General features: G+C 46.1%; 1 protein-coding gene across 2 annotated transcripts in view; it reads left to right on the top strand.

Moving 5' to 3' along the window:
• Positions 1-10,247, top strand: part of LENG8 (leukocyte receptor cluster member 8) — a 31,623-nt gene extending 21,376 nt beyond the window's left edge. The window contains exons 12-16 of one of the 2 annotated variants that reach the window (XM_040432871.1): positions 13-114; positions 2,341-2,409; positions 2,763-2,892; positions 3,733-3,940; positions 9,268-10,247. In XM_040432871.1, the coding sequence (XP_040288805.1) occupies positions 13-114; positions 2,341-2,409; positions 2,763-2,892; positions 3,733-3,940; positions 9,268-9,430 (672 nt within the window). In that variant the 3' untranslated portion in view covers positions 9,431-10,247. The remainder of the gene's footprint in view (positions 1-12; positions 115-2,340; positions 2,410-2,762; positions 2,893-3,732; positions 3,941-9,267) is intronic. The other variant, XM_040432879.1, reaches the window with a different exon arrangement.
• Positions 10,248-17,546: the final 7,299 nt, after the last annotated feature.

Genomic DNA, 17,546 nt, shown 5'->3' with positions numbered 1-17,546 from the left:
TTTGATTTATAGGTTTTGCGAAAGTCTTTGACAATGGTAAAAGGGCACTTTAAGGAAAAGCAAGACTATGCCTTTGCCTGTGAGCAGTTGAAATCAATTCGTCAAGACTTGACGGTATGTACCACGAAAATCTCCTCTGTGTTTTATCTGGTGTTATTTTCTATGCATTTTTTATTTTTTGGGGGGTTTTGTGGGTGTTTTGGTGCCAAGTCAGAGAGATGCTTATAGGCCAGGGATCAGTAACCCCCAGCACTCCAGCTGTTCTGAAACTTCAACTCCCTGAATCCTCCATTCACTTCTATGGGAGTTACAAGAGCACAGTAGGTGTGCATGCTGGGAGTTGTAGTTCAACAGCAGCTGGAGTGCCGAAGGTTGCTAATCCCTGTTCTAGAAAAAAAAAGCCACTGACCCCCTAAAACTCAACAGAACCAAAACACTGTACCTCAGATTTACTAATGTGTCTGCATCAAAAATCTTTTTATTATAAACTCATTGTTGCACCAGAATTCTGGCGTAAAAATCTGTCTCTCAGTAAGCTACCCAAAAGATGGTATAGAGCAGGGATGTGCAAACTGCGGCTCTCCAGCTGTTGTAAAACTACAACTCCCAATATGCCCAGTCTGCCTACAGCTATCAGCCTACAGCAGGGCATGATGGGATTTGTAGTTTTACAACAGCTGGAGAGCCGCAGTTTGCCCATCCCCGATATAGAGTCAGAGAAAAGTCTTTCCCCACACCAGATTTATCATCCATCCTGAGCCCCTGTGATCAATCTGGTGCTGGTCTAGACAGCCTGTTTAAAGGGTAACTGTCATATTTTTTTTATATTTATTTTATTTGCTAGTTTATTAGAGCTAGGCATGTATACCTGAGTTAGTCTGTCAATGATTGTCAAAAGATCTGTAATTACCTTATAATAGCTTTCATTAATATCCTCTGTCCCTTTCCACTGCTCCCTTAAAGGACCGTTGCTATGGCTTGTCTGTCTCTGGCTAAGAAGACAGGAAGACAGAGGGGCGGTTCTTCACACTGCATGCCTGCATTAGGGCTCTTTCACACCTGCGTTCTTGTCTTCCGGCATAGAGTTCCGTCGTCGGGGCTCTATGCCGGAAGAATCCTGATCAGGATTATCCTAATGCATTCTGAATGGAGTGAAATCCGTTCAGGATGCATCAGGATGTCTTCAGTTCCGGAACGGAACGTTTTTTGGCCGGAGAAAATACTGCAGCATGCTGCGCTTTTTGCTCCGGCCAAAAATCCGGAACACTTGCCGCAAGGCCGGATCCGGAATTAATGTCCATTGAAAGGCATTGATCCGGCCTTAAGCTAAACGTCGTTTCGGCACATTGCCGGAGCCGACATTTAGCTTTTTCTGAATGGTTACCATGGCTGCCGGGACGCTAAAGTCCTGGCAGCCATGGTAAAGTGTAGTGGGGAGCGGGGGAGCAGTGTACTTACCGTCTGTGCGGCTCCCGGGGCGCTCCAGAGTGACGTCAGGGCGCCCCAAGCGCATGGATCATGTGATCGCATTGGACACGTCATCCATGCGCATGGGGCGCTCTGATGTCACTCTGGAGCGCCCCGGGAGCCGCACGGACTGTAAGTATACCGCTCCCCCGCTCCTACTATGGCAACCAGGACTTTAATAGCGTCCTGGGTGCCATAGTAACACTGAAAGCATTTTGAAGACGGCTCCGTCTTCAAATGCTTTCAGTACACTTGCGTTTTTCCGGATCCGGAGTGTAATTCCGGCAAGTGGAGTACATGCCGGATCCGGACAACGCAAGTGTGAAAGAGGCCTTAGGCTTCAGAGTGAGGAGGCGTGTCTCTCAGTAATCCAATCTGATTGGCTGGCAGGGAGCTGCTGGCTACAGCAAGTGTGTATGGGAAGTAAGGGAAATCAGTTTTGGCCTCAGAGAACTAGCAGAAGAGCCATCTTGAGAAGGTCCTCGTATTGTAAATGTTTAAACAGCCGTAAGAGGGAAAACTCAAGGAAAACAGTGGTATGTGAAGAAACTATAGATTGCTTTGTGCATAATGCTGCTGCAGCAGTAACATATGCTAAAAAAAAAATTTTTTTAGGAAAACATGACAGTTATTCTTTAAGCTTACGCCATCTGCAAGATTAGTAAATCTGGGCCTGTGTGTGTTATTTGAGTAATGAAACTATAGTCTTAGGTGATCTTGCCAGCGGTTTCAGCACAAACTCTCTTCTCGATTGTATCACTGGAGTGTAGCTGCTGCTGCCAGGAGGTAACACTAATCTGCTATATTCCTCCTGCAAACAGACGGAAAGTCATATTTTCTGCACTTGTTTTTATATGGTTGTATGCTCTACAGGTCCAGGGCATTCGCACAGAGTTCACTGTCGAAGTGTATGAGACCCATGCCCGGATAGCACTGGAGAAGGTACTTTTTATTGCTACACAAAAATGCTTTATTTGGATACAGAGAATCTGGTTGAGCTTTTTAAAAATTCCTAAATTAGATGAAATAAGTGGATCTGAGGCAGCGAATGACAGAGGGAGAGACGCTGAATGGAAGCTAACTGCCAGCTTTCCCTGCCTACACACTCATGCTGGGAAAGCGGTCCATCAGCCTGCGTTAAAGAGGACTCGCAGGCTTTTTCTATATGTATTTCATGTAACTACTGAATCGGATAATGCAAAACTATTCCCAAGCACCCCCCATTGTGTCCTATACTGCTTTCAGATGTTCTTGGATATAACTGCTTTTACTTTAAGCATCTTTTTCCAATGTAGGGCGACCACGAGGAATTCAACCAGTGTCAGGCACAGCTGAAATCTTTATACTCAGAAAACCTTAGTGGAAATGTTGGAGAGTTTACAGCCTACCGTGTTTTGTATTACATCTTCACGAAAAACTCCGGAGGTAAGAAAATACTATATACACATCAGCTTTGGCTATGTTCACACCACGTTTGCTGCGCCTATTTGGCAGACGTCTGCTGAGACAGCTTGTGTCAAGAGTATTCTTTTGGCATATCTTATTTCATAAATTGAAAAATATATTTTGCTACACATGCAGTATTAAAGTGATGCCTCAACGTTCTGCATGGTATTTATGATTTGAAATCAATAGGCGATTGGAAACTTTCAGCATAATGGCGAACTGGCAATGCCAGCGCAGCATGAACAGATAGGGGATCATTTTATGAAACTGGTGTACAGTAGAAATGGATTGGTTGCTATGGGCAACTAAGGGTACTTTCACCCTTCGGCAAAGTGATCTTGCAAGAATGGATCCGTCTCTCCGCATTTCATCTGGAGAAACGGACACATTTTTTTTTTTTTTTTCACATTCATACCGGTCTGCGCATGCACAGTCCGGAAGAACGGACCCGGCATTGCGGTATTTTTAATGCTGTATCCGGCACTAATACATTTCTATGTAAATTAATGCCGGATCCGGAATTTTGGACGGAGAGAATACCGCAGCATGCTGCAGTATTTCCTCTGTCCAAAACGCCGTTCAGTGACTGAACTGAAGACATCCTGAACGGATTGCTCTCCATTCAGAATGCATGGGGATAAAACTAATCAGTTCTTTTCCGGTATTGAGCCCCTAGGATGGAACTCTATGCCGGAAAAGAATAACGCTAGTGTGAAAGTACCCTAAACTAGTTCTACTTTACGCCAGTTTGATAAATCTCCCCAATAGTGTTTGCAGTCTTATGACTTGTGTTACATTTATTTCTTTTCTCTCTTACAGACATCACAACAGAGCTGGCATATTTGACCAAAGAGCTGAAGGAAGATCCTTGTGTTGCACATGCTCTTGCTCTTCGCAGTGCTTGGGCTCTTTCAAATTATCACCGGTTTTTCAAGCTATATAGAGAAGCCCCCCGCATGTCTGCTTATCTCATCGACAAGTTTACAGAGAGGGAGAGGAAGGCAGCCCTTAAGGCCATGATTAAAACGTATGTGCAGGTTGCCCGATTAGTGTACATAATTGAGCCTTCTTTTATTAGCTTCTTTGGCATGCTGCTTTTATCATTTGTGTTTTTAAGGGTTATTGTGAACAGGGAGATACATAGGAAACGCGTACACACATTTCTAACCGCATCCTACACGTGATTTCTACTTTGACGCTCTTTAGCAGGATTAGCTGTTGTAAAGAAGACAATATCTCTTCTTCTGTTTCTTGTCCGAAATGAGTAGGAAGTTCCCAGAATAAGCTGGTGTGTCCTTCCTAAGGTGTGGTGGGACTTAAGACTCCCTCATAGAGGCTTAGAGGAAATGTAGGTCTGCTCTTGCTCAGGCAGTACTCTGTAACCTCTGTCATTTAAATTCTACAAGTCTGAAATATTCAGTAATTCAATGACCCTCTTTTCAGTGCTGCCAATGTTGCCTTCAGTCATTGATCTTGCAATCTCCTAGAATGTGTCTTGGAGCTCAGACCTTTTCTCTGAGCGATTTCCTGGAACTTTTGTTCTAAACAAAATGTTCTCTGGCATTAGAAATCACGATGATTGAATTCAGGCGAAAAGCAGAAACACGTTTGAGAATCTGAAAAAATGTTTTCGTAGCCCTTCAGACGCATTAGAAAATATCTGAATAGAGATGTTAGACATATAGAGCAGATTCAAATATATGCAAATTTATTAACTTGCCAGAAGGGCCCCAGTGAGGATCTTGCCATAATATCTAACTTGGCTTCCCAACAAAAATGGTTATGTTCATCCATCCTTTGCAATCCTGTTGTGTGCATGCATGTGTGTCTATAATTAGTATTATAATCGTTATTTTTTATTTTTTTATTAAGGTAAGTAGTGTAAAGTCAAGTAACAGGAGGTGCTTTTTTTGTACAGAAATTTAGGTTTGCAGTCAACAGTTTTGTGATTTTTGTTTATGTAGGCTACTAGATTTTTTTTTATTTTTTCACATTTCAGTTCCTAGTTTATGTAAATCATGTTAATATCCTATTGGGATATGTTGAGGTAACTGAAAAGGATCCTGTAATCAGGAGATTCCTCCCCCCGCCATCTCCAAGGGGTGCTTGAGGTATTAGTGTCTACTATTGTAGATTACAAACCCCCCCCCCATTTGGTAGGCCTTATTCATTTTTGATTTGGGGCCCAGCATAATCTAATAGAAATGACTGTCTAGTTTTACTCTTTCCATTTATAAAAGGAAACTGGCTCATCCGTTCAATATATTTAAAATGGTGAATGCCATTTTGTACTTAAATTGGCTTTTGAGTAGGCACTACCTAGCGTGCATGACTACATATATCAGGAATCGGCAACCTCTGGCACCCCAGCTGCTGTGAAACTACAACATCCAGCATGCAAACATGCTTTGTTCTTCTAACTCTCATAGAAGTGAATGAAGCATCCTGGGAGTTATAGTTTCTGAACAACTGGAGGTTGCTGATCCCTGACCTATGTCATGCTAGAGCGGCCTCCAGTTGAGACGCTACAATTTCCAGCATGTCAAGGCGTGTTGGGAATTGTAAATGTCATTCATTAAACAGGGCTGTTGTACTTTGAGTATTTAAGTGGCATCTGTCAGCAGATTTGTATCTATGAAACTAGCTGACCTGTTACATGTGCGCTTGACAGCTGAAGGCACCTGTGTTGGTCCCATGTTCATATGTGTCTGGATTACTGAGAAAAATGATGCTTTAATATATACAAATGAGCGACAAGGGCATTGCTGTGACAATTAGTATCTGCAACCGCTGCACCGTCTGCATTTTTATTGACAGGGTCAGGCAGTGTAAATGTCATCATGCCTCGCCCTTTCAAAGTGCAGAGGACGCGTTAGTTGCAGAAAGGGCAGAGCCTCTAGGTCAGGCATCCTCAAACTGTGGCCCTCCAGCTGTTGTAAAACTGCAACTCCCACAATGCCCTGCTGTAGGCTGATACCTGTAGGCTGTTTGGGCATGCTGGGAGTTGTAGTTTTGCAACAGCTGGAGGGCCGCAGTTTGAGGATGCCTGCTCTAGGTGTAACGCCCCCCCCTTCTCCTAAAGGCCCACTTGCATATAATAAAACATAATTTTTCTCAGCAATGTGGGCACATATGAACATGGGACCAACACAGCTGCCAAGTGCACATGTAACATGTCAGCCAGTTTCATAGGTTTAGATCTGCTGATAGATGCCCTTTTAAACTAATACAGAAATGTTTATTTTGCAGGTTGCTTTATTTATATGAATGCACTTTTACCGGCCAAGGTCATTTATTTTAGGATATAAAAATTAGGTGACTCTGAGGCAACCTCTCACTGCCATTGTGACATGGATGACCTGCAGAGTACTGCATTTAGCCATCTCTGGTAGTGATTGGAGCGGTGCACACATGGTGGACCTGGGAACACCCGTCCTTGCTAGAGGAGCTTTAGTAGTTCTACATTTATCATATAATTCCTCTAGATAGTTGATAAATGTTAATGGTCATACTCTTTTAGCTTAAAGGGAGTCTGTCACCTCCATATGGCCATATACAGTGTTTACATGGCTCTGTAGCACACCTATACAGGATTGTAACGGTACCTTTGTTCTTTTCTTTAGACTTGCACCAGCAGGAAAAACAAAGTTTAATTCATATGCAAATGAGCACTCGCAAGTGCCCAGGGGTGGCATTCAGGGTGTAGGTGCCCAGGCTAATCTGCCTTCTTTTCACTTTACTCCTCCCCAGCCTCTTCCTTTGCCCGCCCTCCAAGTCCGGACCCATCCATGAGGCAAGAGACTTGGAGGGCGGGCAAAGGAAGAGGCTGGGATGGAGTAAAGTGTAAAGAAGGCAGAGCAGCCTCGGCACCTACACACTGAACGCCTGTGCACTTGCGAGTGCTCATTTGCATATGAATTAAACTTTGTTTTTCCTGCTGGTGCAAGTCTAAAGAAAAGAACAAAGGTACCGTTACAATCCTGTATAGGTGTGCTACAGAGCCATGTAAGCACTGTATATGGCCATATGGAGGTGACAGACTCCCTTTAAAGTTTTTTTTTTTTTCCGAGGGATTTGAATATTGATGACCTATCCCCAGGATACAGTCAGGTCCATAAATATTGGGACATCGACACAATTCTAACATTTTTGGCTCCATACACCACCACAATGGATTTGAAATGAAACTAACAAGATGTGCTTTAACTGCAGACTGTCAGCTTTAATTTGAGGGTATTTACATCCAAATCAGGTGAACGGTGTAGGAATTACAACAGTTTGCATATGTGCCTCCCACTTGTTGAGGGACCAAAAGTAATGGGACAGAATAATAATCCTAAATCAAACTTTCACTTTTTAATACTTGGTTGTAAATCCTTTGCAGTCCATTACAGCCTGAAGTCTGGAACGCATAGACATCACCAGACGCTGGGTTTCATCCCTGGTGATGCTCTGCCAGGCCTCTACTGCAACTGTCTTCAGTTCCTGCTTGTCCTTGGGGCATTTTCCCTTCAGTTTTGTCTTCAGCAAGTGAAATGCATGCTCAATCGGATTCAGGTCAGGTGATTGACTTGGCCATTGCATAACATTCCACTTCTTTCCCTCAAAAAACTATTTGGTTGCTTTTGCAGTATGCTTTGGGTCATTGTCCATCTGCACTGTGAAGCGCCATCCACACTTCAGAATTCATCCTGCTGCTTTTGTCAGCAGTCACATCAATAAATACAAGAGAACCAGTTCCATTGGCAGCCATACATGCCCACGCCATGACACTACCACCACCATGCTTCACTGATGAGGTGGTATGCTTATGATCATAAGCAGTTCCTTTCCTTCTCCAAACTCTTCTCTTCACTCTGGTACAAGTTGATCTTGGTCTCATCTGTCCATAGGATGTTGTTCCAGAACTGTGAAGGCTTTTTTTAGATGTCGTTTGGCAAACTCTAATCTGACCTGCCTGTTTTTGAGGCTCACCAATGGTTTACATCTTGTGGTGAACCCTCTGTATTCACTCTGGTGAAGTCTTCTCTTGATTGTTGACTTTGACACACATACACCTACCTCCTGGAGAATGTTCTTGATCTGGCCAACTGTTGTGAAGGGTGTTTGCTTCACCAGGGAAAGAATTCTTCGGTCATCCACCACAGTTGTTTTCCGTGGTCTTCTGGGTCTTTTGGTGTTGCTGAGCTCACCGGTGCATTCCTTCTTTTTAAGAATGTTCCAAACTGTTGTTTTTGCCACGCCTAATGTTTTTGCTATCTCTCTGATGGGTTTGTTGTGTTTTTTCAGCCTAATGATGACTTGCTTCACTGATAGTGACAGCTCTTTGGATCTCATCTTGAGAGTTGTCAGCAACAGATTCCAAATGCAAATGGCACACTTGAAATGAACTCTGGACCTTTTATCTGCTCATTGTGATTGGGATAATGAGGGAATAACACACACCTGGCCATGGAACAGCTGAGAAGCCAATTGTCCCATTACTTTTGGTTCCTTAACAAGTGGGAGGCACATATGCAAACTGTTGTAATTCCTACACCGTTCACCTGATTTGGATGTAAATACCCTCAAATTAAAGCTGACAGTCTGCAGTTAAAGCACAACTTTTTCATTTCAAATCCACTGTGGTGGTGTATAGAGCCACAAATGTTAGAATTGTCAATGTCCCAATATTTATGGACCTGACTGTAGGTCATAAATATCAGACCGGTGGGGCTCTGACACCCGGCACCCCTGCTGATCAGCTGGTTGAAGAGAAGGCTGCACTTCGTGCTCCCTTCATTGTTTACCTGCTTGCCATCATCATCGCAGCGGCGAGCCGGTGTTATTACAAGCCGTCCCATTCACTTTAATGGGATGGTTCCTTCCTATTCAAGTGTATAGAAACGAGCCGTCCCATTAAAATGATTGGGACGGCATGTAGTTACACCCGCTCACCACTGCGATGTCGATGCTGCTGATCTGATATTGATGACCGGATAGGTCATTCTGAGGATAGGTCATTAATATCAAAATCCCAGAAAACTCCTTTAAGCATGACTTACATAGAACAGTCCCCTAATGTCCCTTATTCTCTATTATCGCTCCACCTCTGCCTGCAAGTCCCAATAGACACTGAAGCATGCAAATTATATACAGTCCAGTTAGCATATAATACTTTGAACTTCTAGCTTCAGGCGGGCTGCAGCCCTGTTGGGTTATGACTCCAGGTGGGTATACGGTCTTCTGGTTTAAAGTGTTTTAAAGCTGTAATGTGGAAGGTAAATTCAATTATTGTCATTATTGTTCTAACATGTTTTTTTCTTTCTTTGCTCCTTTTCCCTCCACTACTTTTTTTGTTTTAACTCTTTTTAGTTTTCGTCCGGTGCTACCAGTTTCCTACGTTCAGTCAGAGTTGGCCTTCGAGAGTGAGGAGGAATGCCAGAGTTTCCTGGCTTCTCTGTCTCTTGTGTATGCAGGGAACGACGCCAGCAAGATTGAGTGCAAGCAAAGCTTAGCGGTCTTGCCTAACTTCTAAACCAGTCTTTTTCTACCAGAACCTACCAATGTGTTTTCCGACACATGATTTAAGCTCACACTGTGTGTGCATGTAAAAATCCGCATTTCACCATCGGATCTCTTTATTTCATATGAAATACCTCCTGGGTCAGAGGGCACAGGCAAAGACAGGGCATCCCAAACAAGACTGCGTTGGGTTTCATTTGTTTGCCAGAATATCAGTGATTCAAACAGCCACCTTAGGCGTTGGTAATTTCCTGGGTTCTGTGGATAGATGTGCTATCTCTCGAGTGTTTGTATATATATTTATATATGGCACTTTCAACCAGAAGTTACCAAAGAACATCATATCAGCTACTTGTTGGTAAAAAGGTTTTGTCAACTTGTGTTCTGAATGTCTTGGGGTTAGGCGGAATATACAGATGTTGCCGTTACTTATGTAGCTCTGTAGAAAACGTTTCCATAGCCCTGTGTTCAGACCATTTGTCAGCAGCACATGTAAGGCAGAACTGCCTTGGACTCTGACTGTAATATCGGTTGTCAGATGGTATGTGCTAGCTTTTTAGTAAGCAATGTGTATATTTGTGAATAGCTTTTTTCATTTTGAAGTGGGCACAAGGGATTTTTGTATGCGAGACTGTTCACCCTGTCAGCCTGTTGTGTAATGAGAAACTAACAATGTCTCAGTTTTTCTCTCTTTACCTCACGTGCACAAAGCCTCTGTCCACATGCTGCACAAGACACACCACCTCTGTGGCTCTGGGGAGAAGGCATCAAAGTTAGAAAAATTCAGCTCAAAGATTGGGAGACGTGACACAAGCTTCGTGCGCTGCTCCGCCTTGACAGAAAAATGAGAGACTATGTAATGTAAAGAAAAGAACTTTTATTTTAACATCCACCAAGTCTACTAACGAAGACTGAAGTTTACATTTAAAGTCGAAGAGAATCCTCCCATTACAGGAATCTCCTGCTGCTGGAACCTGTGAGAAGATATGTTTGTACAGTTATTCGTTTGAGATCCCTTACTTTTCTTTTCCTTTTTTTTTTTTTCTTCTCCTTCCCCTTGCAGTATTAGTCTCTTTTTTTTTTTTTTTTTTTTTTTTTTTTTTTCCATCAGGTAAATATTAGGTAACTGCTATATGAACCTTCTTTCTCCACATGTATTTTTCTTTCACTGACTTTTTTTTATTTATTTTATTTTTTTCCTTTTCTCCTTTCTCCACCCATTTTCAGTCTTTTCCTCTTTTATTTTTTTTCTCCCTCCCACATTGAGGATGTAATAATGTGCAATAATGAGCAGTTGTCGGTTAAGTGCTCCTTTCTTTGCAGATGCTTTTTAATTTTCCTTTCTCCCCCTAATAAATATGCTTTTGTGACTTGCAAGTGGCTTGTATTTTATTTAATTTTACAAAATCATCAGAGGTTGAAAATATGAACGCTCAGGCTTGTAATGGTATTTCTCGTACATTCCATTGGGGGACACAGACCATGGGTATAGCCTAGGCCAGTGATAGGCAAACTGCGGCTCTCCAGCTGTTGCAGAACTACAACTCCCAGCATGCAAAGACTGCCTACTGCTTTCAGCCTACAACAGGGCATGGTGGGAGTTGTAGTTTTGCAACAGCTGGAGAGCCGCAGTTTGCCTATCACTGGCCTAGGCCATTACTAGGAGGGACACTATGCAAATAACAAGAGAGCTCCTCCCCTACAGGCTATACCCCCAGGGTCCACTAGTAGGACCTCAGTCTTTGCTTAGTGTCTGTGAAGGAGGTTGACACTTTCTACACTTCAACTGTTTTTTTATTTTTATTAGAGACACAGGGTCGCATGCGCGTCTCTGGTCTCTGTGGAGCGAGCGCCGGGGTCGAACTGACGTCGCCGGCTACCTCCTATCCCCCAAGCAGACAAGTGGAACCGAGCTCGACCTGCAGCTCTGGTGGCCTACCAGCTCCAGGGTCACCTGCTCCTGCCCAAGTATAGGCTTCATACCTGACCTGTCTTCTCCCCCCATATCTCCCCTATGTGTCATTGGTGGGCCATGCCTGGGTGAACTGAGTGGTGGAGGGGTGGGTGATCCTGTCGGAGGGCTCTCTCAGGAGAGTAATTTCTTAGTGCAGGGCTCCCTGGCAGTGTGCAGAGGCCCCCCTTTTTTTCGGGGTGTCCGGGGGATGCATTCAAACTGCCATTTTGGCTGCTATTTGGGGCGGAGCCTATATCTTTCTTCCGGCACTGCTGTTCTGCCTTAGCGCTCCTCTCCCCACGCTGGAATCCTCCCGGCTCCCTGCTGCTCCTCCTGAATCGCGGTAGGACAATTTTGTGCTGCAATTGCGGTAGGAGACACTACTCTTTTCCCAGTGTACTGGGAATACTGCCATCATGCCAAAGCCAGGGGCCCCCCAAAAATCTGCCAAAACTGCACCTCAGGCCCCTATGGACGCCTGCCTGGTCTGTTTTCTGCCACTGTCGGTCTCTGGCTCCTGTGACTCCTGCCTTGCCCTTGTACAGGGTCTCCGTCCACCCCTTCCTCCTCAGCCCAGTCCCCCCACCGCGCCTGCAGAACCTGCCTGGGTGTCTGCCATGTCTAGGGCGGCCGCTGACTTAGCGCAATTTTCTCGCACCGCCATGGCCTTCATTGAGCGCATGGCGGTCACTAATCCTGTGGCGCACACCACTCCACCTCACAGTGGTTCCCACAGAGGACGCTCGTCTACTAAGAGGCAGCGTACGTAGCAGCATACTCCCTCGGATGACTCTGCCTCGCCTGGAGGCGTGCCCAGACTCTTCCCCTTCAGACCTCTGATCCCTGTGGTGAGGGAAACGGTCCATCTCGGACGAAGACACTCAGCTGGAACCCTCGCCTAAGCTCTCCACTATGGTGGCTGACTTAGTGGCGGCAGTGCGTGACACCTTCAAGGGGAATCTCCCTCCACCAGTAGTCAGGAGTTCCCTCTGTTCCATTCCAGAAAACCGGAGGCGGTTTTCTTCCCCACCCATGGCAAATTTTCCAAGGTCCTCTCTAAGGCCTGGGACCGCTCTAACCACCGTTTTTCTGCCACTAGACGGATGGATACTCTTTATCCTTTTCTGGTGGAACAATGGCCTGTGGCCAGACTAGCCAAGAACACGGCTCTCCCTGTCTTGGAAGGTTCCTCTCTGCAGGACTTAGTTGACTTAGATTACTTATCCAAAGCCATCTTTATTCTGGCAGGAACGGGCTTACGGCCCGCCTTTGCCTCTTCTTGGGTTGCTAGAGCGCTATCTGGTTGCAGCAACACCATCAGGACCTGGCGGAGCAGAACGCTTCCGAGGACACCCTGAACTTTCTTCTCCAGATGTCTCGGGCCACAAAATTCCTTTGTGAAGCTTCCTTGGACATTAGCACTCTCTTTGCGCGTGTCTAGGCTCTGTCCGTCACACAGCGCAGAGAGATTTGGTTGAAGGCATGGGATGCGGACGCCTCCTCCAAGTGTTCCCTCACTAACCTCCCCTTTGCAGGCTCCAGGCTGTTCGGTGCTAAGCTGGACAAGATTATCTCGGACGCTACAGGGGGCAAAAGCACCTATCTGCCCCAGTCTAAGTCAAAGCGCGTCTTTAAACCTAGATCTTCGGGTTTCAGAAGCCAGTCCTTTCGTCGCTTCTCCTATTTCAGATCCACCACGGTCCCCTCCTCCGGTGGAATGCAGGATTCCCGTAAGAAGCCCTCCTTTAAGCCCCAACCCTCCTGGCGACCACGAGCCCAGTCCGCTCGCCCCGCAACTCCCAAGCAGCCCTCTGCCTGAAGGGGCGCCCCCCACCTCTTGCGGTGGGGGGCCGGCTGCTCGCCTTCCAGCAGGTTTGGAGAGCACACATCCAGGACGCCTGGGCCCTGGAGATTGTAACTTCTGGTTACAAAATAGAATTCACTTCCAGGCCCCCGGATTGGTTCTTTCTTTCCCGCATTCCGGGGGATCCGGTCCGGGCCTCGGCCCTCCTACAGGCTGTCTATTCCCTTCTATCCAGGGGAGTGATTTCCCCGGAGGAACAGGGCACAGGTTTTTATTCCAATCTGTTCGTTGTTCCGAAGAAGGAGGGATCGGTCCGTCCGATCCTGGACCTAAAACTGCTAAACAAGTCCCTGAGGCTGCGGAGGTTCCGAATGGAATCACTCCGCTCCGTCGTTGCTTCTCTTCTTCCAGGAGAGTTGCTCACGTCAGTGGACATCCAGGACGCTTACCTGCATGTTCCTATCGCGGAGTCTCACCGCAGGTTCCTCCGCTTCGCCATTGGTGGCCGTCATTACCAGTTCGTCGCCCTTCCCTTCGGGCTGGCGACGGCCCCACGAGTCTTTACAAAGATCTTGGCGCTTCTCCGCGCCAGGGGCATATCCCTATTGCCCTACCTAGAATATATCCTGATAAAGGCTCCCTCTCTCTCTCAGGCCGAGGACAGTGTCAGGATCACTGTCCAGACTCTGGGAAGTTGATCAGCCAGCCGAACTGTTCCAAAGTCCTCTCTCCAGCTGTCCCAGAGGGTGACCTTTCTGGAAATGTTTCTGGACACTGTGGCCGCTCGAGTATTCCTCCCGGAATCCAAGACCTCTCGGATCCAGGACTCGTTGTCCCGCCTCCTGCACTCCCGGGACCTCTCCCTCTGGCAATGCATGCAGGTTTTGGGCCTTATGGTGGCCTCCTTCGAGGCAGTTCCCTATGCCCAATTTCACACCCGGCCTCTACAGCGGGCCATCCTGTCCTTTTGGGACAGGACGTCGTGTGGTCTGGACTCTCGGGTTCGCCTGCCTCCTCGGGTCCGGTCGGCACTCCCTTGGTGGCTGTCTCCACAGAACCTGTCCTCAGGGAGGTCCTTCCTCCCGATCTCCTGGACGGTCGTCACCACAGACGCCAGTCTCCTGGGCTGGGGCAGTGTTCTCCAGTCCCGGACGGTTCAGGGAGTTTGGTCGTGGCGGAGTTCCGCCTTCCGATCAACATTCTGGGGCTCAGGGCTGTTTTCCTTTCCCTCTCCCATTGGACCCCACTCCTGGCGGGTCTTCCGTTGCGGGTCCAGTCAGACAACGCCACCGCAGTAGCCTACATCAACCACCAAGGCGGGACCCGCAGCAGGAAGGTGATGCAGGAGGTGGAAAGGATCCTCCAGTGGGCGGAGGCGCATGTTCCAGTGTTGTCGACCACCCTCATCGCTCCCGATTGGCCTCGCCGCGCCTGGTTCCCGGAGGTCGTTCGAATGCTGGCGGACGTCCCGTGGCCTCTCCCTCTCAGGAAGGATCTGCTGTCTCAAGGGCCGCTCTTCCACCCGAATTTACGGCCGCTTCGTTTAACAGCATGGCTGTTGAAACCGCCATACTGAAGAAGGGCTTCTCGGATGCTGTTGTGAGAACTATGATCCGGGCTAGGAAGCCTACCTCTTCCAAAATGTACTACCGTACCTGGAAGGCTTTTCTTTCCTTCTGCGAGACACGGGATATTTTTCCTCTTCGTTTCTCTATTCCGGTAGTCCTCTCCTTCCTCCAGTCGGGCCTGGAGATGGGGATGTCCCTGAGTTCTCTTAAGGGTCAGATCTCGGCTCTGGCCATTTTCTTTCAGCGGTCTCTGGCTCTTCTGAGACCTGTGAAGACCTTCCTACAGGGGGTGGCGCATTCGGTTCCGCCATATGTTCCTCCCCTGCACCCCTGGGATCTCAACCTAGTATTGCTCGCCTTTCAGGCGGCTCCCTTTGAGAGGTCAGTGTGGAAGCTGACTGCGAACTTTAGAGCACGCTGCACGCAGTCCTTGTTTGCGCCTCAGCACTGTGCTCTATTCCCAGCTTGGCTGGGGGCGGAGCCTGAGAACCACATGGGAGTACGCACGCGCCTGTGACGTCAGATGCTGTGCTTGGATGATAAAGAGCTCTGTTTTTAAAACACCGCTGCTCCACTGTGGTTGTTCCCGGCTCCAGAGTGAGGATGTCAGCTCCTGATGCCCCTGGAAGCCAGATGGATTCTACAGACCCACCTTCGGCTATTCCAACCGGAATGAAAGAGACTAGTTAAATCCAGGGTCGCTAGATGTGCAACTTGTACCAAAAGACTCCCTGAAAATCACAAAAAGAAGCTCTGTCAGGCTTGCATGAATGACCTTGTAAAAGAGGAGCCACTGTCTATCCTTATGGAGGTTAAATCTATGATCCAAAATTAGATAAAATCCTCCTTGGCCTCTTTCAGATCCATTCCTCCGGCAAAAAGGTCTAAAATTTCTGGTCCATCCTCTGAAGCAGAGGACATGGAAGAGGAGGCTTCCACCTCCAGACAGAATATTGATGTACTGTCAGAGGGAGAAATTGTGGAAGATAGAAATAAATATTACTTTTCTTCTGAGGATATGGAGGAGTTGCTGGGAGCTGTGAGAGCTGCTATGGGCATTGAAGATGTACAAAAGCCCCGATCAGTTCAGAATGAAATGTTTGGGGGGCTTAGAGCAAAAAGATCTAAAGTATTCCCTGTAAATTATATTAAAGATCTGATTCTGGATGGATAGCCTGACCCAGAAAGAAGACTTGGTGTTTCCAGGGAGTTTAGGAATAGATTGCTGTTTGATCAGGTGGAAATAAAGATCTTTAATGAGACCCCAAAAATCGTCGTTCAGGTGGCCAAAGTTGTGAAAAAGACCTCCCTTCCCTTTTGAGGATTCAGCTCAACTTCAGGATCCCATGGAGAGGCAGGCAGATGCGCTATTGAAAAAAATCCTGGGAAGCCTCCATGTTTGGGGTTAAGGGCAACATCCATAGCTAGAGCCATGTATATTTGGCTAAACAAATTAGAGAACCATATTAAAAACAAAACTCCCAGAGAGGGAATCCTAGGCTCTTTTTTCCTTTCTCAAATCTGCCATAGCATTTCTAGCCGATGCCTCGTCAGAATCGGTCAGGTTTGCTGCTAAGGATGCAGTGCTTTCAAACTCGGCGAGAAGGGCACTGTGGATGAAGTCTTGGGGGTGGGGGCGACCGAATCTCCAAGGTAAAGTTATGCTCTATTGCTTTCTCTGGTAAATGTTTTTGTCCCAGTTTTAGATACAATTTTTGAAAAGGCAGCGGACAAGAAGGGTTTCCCAGAGGAAAGAAAAAATAAGTCTTTTTGTTCCTTTAACCCTCAAATCAAGCTTTATAGAAGCAAAGGCAAGTTGGGACGGTGGAGTTATCAAAAAGCAGGAAAGGGCAGAGGTTTCCTCCTTAATGCCTAGAATAAACAGGTCGAAAAACAATGACGCCAGGGTGGGAGGAAGGTTAAGGAGTTTTCTATCTCATTGGGAATCTATAATCCAGAATCCCTGGGCTTTGGACATTATTAAAAACAGATACAAGATAGAATTTTCCTCAAACCCTCCGAAAAAGTTCCAGATAACCTTCCATAGTCAGAATATAATGTAGAAAATTCAGCAGGGTGTCTTAGATTTAAAAAGATCAAACGTGGTAATAGAGGTTCCCGAAAAGGAAAAGGTTATTATTCAAATCTATTTTTAATCCAAAAACCCGATGAGTCTTCCTGTACTATTATAAACCTAAAGGGGCTAAACGAAGTCATAACCTACAGGAAATTCAAAATGGAGACAATTTTGTAAATAATCCCTTTAATTAAAAACTGTGCATACATGCCGTCTTATCAATCTAAAGGATGCCTATTACCACGTTCCCATACATTAAAACTCTCAAAAATAACTCAGATTCACTTTGACATTAGGTATTGTAAATCATTTACAGTTCACTGCCCTACCCTTTGGTATATCTTCCGCTCCAAGTATGTTCACAAAACTGGTGGTAGAAATGATCTCAGGCTATAGGGCTTAAAAATATTCCCCTACTTAGATGACTTTCTTATCGTAGGCAATTCAAACCTGGAAACGTTCAAACAGACAGATTATCTGCTTCACAAGTTCTCAGAACTAGGGTGGCTGATAAATGTGAAAAAGTCCTGTCTAGTGCCATCAGCACGAATAAAGTTCCTAGGGATAAATCTAGATTCTATTACCCAGACATCATCTCTCCCACAAGAAAAGCTGGAGTCTTTCATGGAGAAGATAAGACAATTTCAGTCTCAAAAACAGTGCTCTATCAGAGGAGAATATTGGGAACGATGACCTCATGCATCTCAGCGGTGGCATGGTGCCAGG

The sequence above is a fragment of the Bufo bufo genome, chromosome 1 (assembly GCF_905171765.1).
Source record: "Bufo bufo chromosome 1, aBufBuf1.1, whole genome shotgun sequence".
Classification (NCBI taxonomy): Eukaryota; Metazoa; Chordata; class Amphibia; order Anura; family Bufonidae; genus Bufo; species Bufo bufo.
This window is presented reverse-complemented; position numbering and strand designations above follow the sequence as displayed.